The 3499-nt window shown below is 36.1% G+C and overlaps 1 protein-coding gene across 1 annotated transcript; it reads right to left on the bottom strand.

Moving 5' to 3' along the window:
• Positions 1 to 1899: 1899 nt before the first annotated feature.
• On the bottom strand, positions 1900 to 2850 carry LOC100914286 (olfactory receptor 52E4). The gene has a single exon (XM_003764800.2). It carries the CDS (start codon positions 2836 to 2838, stop codon positions 1900 to 1902), a length of 939 nt encoding a protein of 312 aa, XP_003764848.1. The 5' UTR covers positions 2839 to 2850.
• Between the last annotated feature and the right edge of the window lie 649 nt (positions 2851 to 3499).

The raw sequence follows: 3499 nt of genomic DNA, 5'->3' as shown, positions 1-3499 counted from the left end.
TTGTCCTTCCTTTCCTTTTATGTTCCCCTATAAGGCTTTTTCTTAGAGACTAATTTGATCTTCAATTGTTTTTTTCTTCTAAATCTTCATAATCCACTTTTTGGTATCAGTATCTCTGTGCTGTTTGATACCTCTATTGCATTACTTTGATTATAGCAATTTCTGGTAATGTCTGTTTTAAAATACTTTTATTCATCTATTCATGTGACTAATTATAGGATAAAAAACTTTCAGGGTTTAAAACAAAAAGAGAGAAAAGAAGATGCATTTATTAATTGATTCTTAAGAGTCAGACATTGTGCTAATTGCTTTTCAAATAACTTATTTGATCTTCATGAGAACTTTGTGAAATAGAGACTAATAGCCTTCACAATTATTACAGTTGAGAAAACTGAGGCACAGAGAGACTAATTGGCCTGCCCACAGCCACACCATCAGTAAGGCTTTGAAGGTGGAGTTGAACTCAAGTTTCCCTGACTCTAGAACCAGTTAACTGTATCCTCTGTATGATCTAGTTGCCTCTAGACAAATGAATCTAAGAGATTAATCATCTAGTCTAATCTAGACATCCAAACAAGAATCACTTTCACAAATATCCATAATCTTCTCCACTTAAATATTTCTAATATCTTCTGGGTTATTCCAATCTCAAATGGTTGCCAGGTTTTATGTTTTATCCAGACATCATCTGTTTTTTTCTGTAGACTGTACCTTACTCCTAATATGAGTCTCAGAGAGTAGCAAAATAAGTCTAAATAGTCTCAAATGACAACTTCCGGAGATGTTAAAATAGTTGTCATACTTTTCCCTAAGTTCTAACATTTCATCACTACCATTTTGCCTATTGACATGAGCGTATTACTAGAGACAATCTAGTAGTAGTGACCTTTGTAATTCTTTGTTGTTTATCCCAGCCATGTCCCAGATCATAATGTGGAGGGAATGAGGAAAGGGGGACCCTGGTGTGGTTTTCAGCAAATATCCTTAGCTAATTTGGAATACTAATGAGGGAATTCATCTGTAACTGGTCTAGGTTTAAAATTTAGAGGTGCAAGGGATCAAAGGGCCCATAGTTTCTAATCACCTCATTTCACACATAAAGAAATATGCGTGAGAGGGGCAGATAGTAACTAAACTAGAAATGCAAATGTAATAAATGTCCAAGACAAGATTTGAATGAATTTCTACTGCAAGCGAAATGTTCTTTCTAGACACTGTTCTACCTGGGTGCTTCAGAAATGCAGTTTGAAGGTTTGGAACTACAGAGTCTCATAATGTCACTGAACTATTTTATATAAACTCTGTTTTTAAGTCTACCTGAATTTAATTTCGGTTTTAGATTCTTAAATGCAATCTCAATTAATCTGTGAATGTAAAGATGTCAGTGTCTAGAGGGCAGCAGTATCAATATAGATAGATAAATAAGAATATATGAAGAGAAAGAAAGATGAAATTGCATGGGTATAATGGCAAGAATACTGAACTGGGAGCTAGGAGCCCTACATTCTAGTTGTTTAAATACAAAACAGTTGGGCATTATTCTGGAATTCTCATTTTAATGAATTTGGACCTGAAATGAGAAGGACTTAGAAGGAGATGTTCACCTCTAATGTTCTATGCAGGAGAAGACAGGAGAAACAGAACAAAAAGGAGTTATCATTCTTTAATCCTCTGCCCTTTAACTTGTGGATTAGAGCTATCCCCAGGGAAGCCATCTCTTTCATAAAGTCTTTGATTGAGAGAGTAGAGTATTGGCCTAATTGCCTATCATTGCAATCCCACCAAACACTGAGTTGATAACTACTCTATGGTATTCTGGGTCTGATTAGTTGACAAAGAAAACCATTTAGATAAAGTGAACATGTGGTGGAAAAATCTCTTCTCTTCCTTTTATAGGAGTTACTCCTTTTGAACAAAAATCTTCAGAACGCGCTCCCGGATTTGCTTAGTCCTAACACCATAGATGATGGGGTTGAGTGCAGGTGGGACAACCACATAAAGATTAGCCAAGAGAATGTGAATGTATCGGGGGACATTTCGGCCAAATCGGTGGGTCATAAAGGAGAAAAATGCAGGTGTGTAGAAGCATAGCATGACACAGACATGGGAGCCACAAGTATTGAGAGCCTTGAGCCGGGCATCACGAGAGGGCAGTCTAAAGACAGCACGGAGGATGAGCATATAGGAAGTAGCTATTAAAACAACATCCACTATTATGTTAGAAATCACCATCAACCCATAAATGATATTGACCTTGATGCTTGCACAGGCCAATCTAGCAAGTCCCATGTGTTCACAATAGGTGTGGGGAATGACATGATGCCCACAGAATGGTAGTCGCAGAATGAGAAACACAAATGGGGTAACCAGAATCAGGTTCCTCCCAACAACAACTGAGGCTAGTATGATGATTGTTTTGTTAGTAAGAATCATAGTATATTGAAGGGGATTACAGATGGCCACAAAACGGTCATAGGCCATGGCTACCAAAAGCACTGTTTCCATACCTGTAAACATGTGAATGAAGAACATCTGGATGAGACAACCAGCAAAACTTATTTCTCTGAAACTGAACCAGAAGATGCTCAGCATCTTGGGAACAGTGGATGTTGACAAACCCAAATCAATCATTGATAGCATTGCTAAGAAGTAGAACATAGGTTGGTGGAGACTACGTTCAGTTTTGATTACTAATAAAATAGTGACATTCCCCACAAGGGCAACCAAATACACAAGACAGAAGGGAAAGGCAATCCAGATGTGTATAGTTTCCAACCCTGGGATTCCTAGGAGGAGAAATGATGAGGGGTGGAATTCAGTTACATTCATAGGAGACATACTCTTATGCAGAAATAATATCCCACAGGAAATCAGGAAGCTTGCCTCTCTTTCAAGGCCTTCTGGCAACCAGGCCCTAGAGAGACACAAAGTATATTAGCTTCAGTCAATAATAAATAATAAAAATTACATCATATTTACATAATATTATTGTTTACAAAATGTTTTCCTTCAGAACAACTCAATGTGATATTGAATGAAAAAGATAATTATTCATCTTACAGATGGAGAAAAGGAGGTTTCAGGTAAGTTAAATTAATTTTTGAGGGATATCCAAGTAATACTTATATCAGAGTCAGAATTTGGATGCAAATATTTTGATTCAAGACTAATGTTCTTTCTCCAGATTTTGCAATTGATCTTTAATTCATAATAGTTTCTTGACCATGGACAGCTCTTTTAATTTCTCTGATCCTTAGCTTCCTCATCTTGGATAAAATTACTTAGACTACTTCCCTCATAGAATTATTATGTGGAAAGTGTTTTCTTGAAATCGCTATGAAAATATGAGTTATTACTTTACACTTGTATTATACAATGTGTCTTGACATAACATGTATATTAACATATACATTGTTCTTATGCCTACATTATTATGATATTACATATCATTCACTATGTTACAACATCTCTCAATATTCAACAGAAAATAGGTATTTTA

The sequence above is a fragment of the Sarcophilus harrisii genome, chromosome 3 (assembly GCF_902635505.1).
Source record: "Sarcophilus harrisii chromosome 3, mSarHar1.11, whole genome shotgun sequence".
Classification (NCBI taxonomy): Eukaryota; Metazoa; Chordata; class Mammalia; order Dasyuromorphia; family Dasyuridae; genus Sarcophilus; species Sarcophilus harrisii.
This window is presented reverse-complemented; position numbering and strand designations above follow the sequence as displayed.

Bases quoted from the DNA above. Each gene is read 5' to 3' on its own strand.
- LOC100914286 (XM_003764800.2), bottom strand. From the start codon at position 2,838: ATGTCTCCTATGAATGTAACTGAATTCCACCCCTCATCATTTCTCCTC.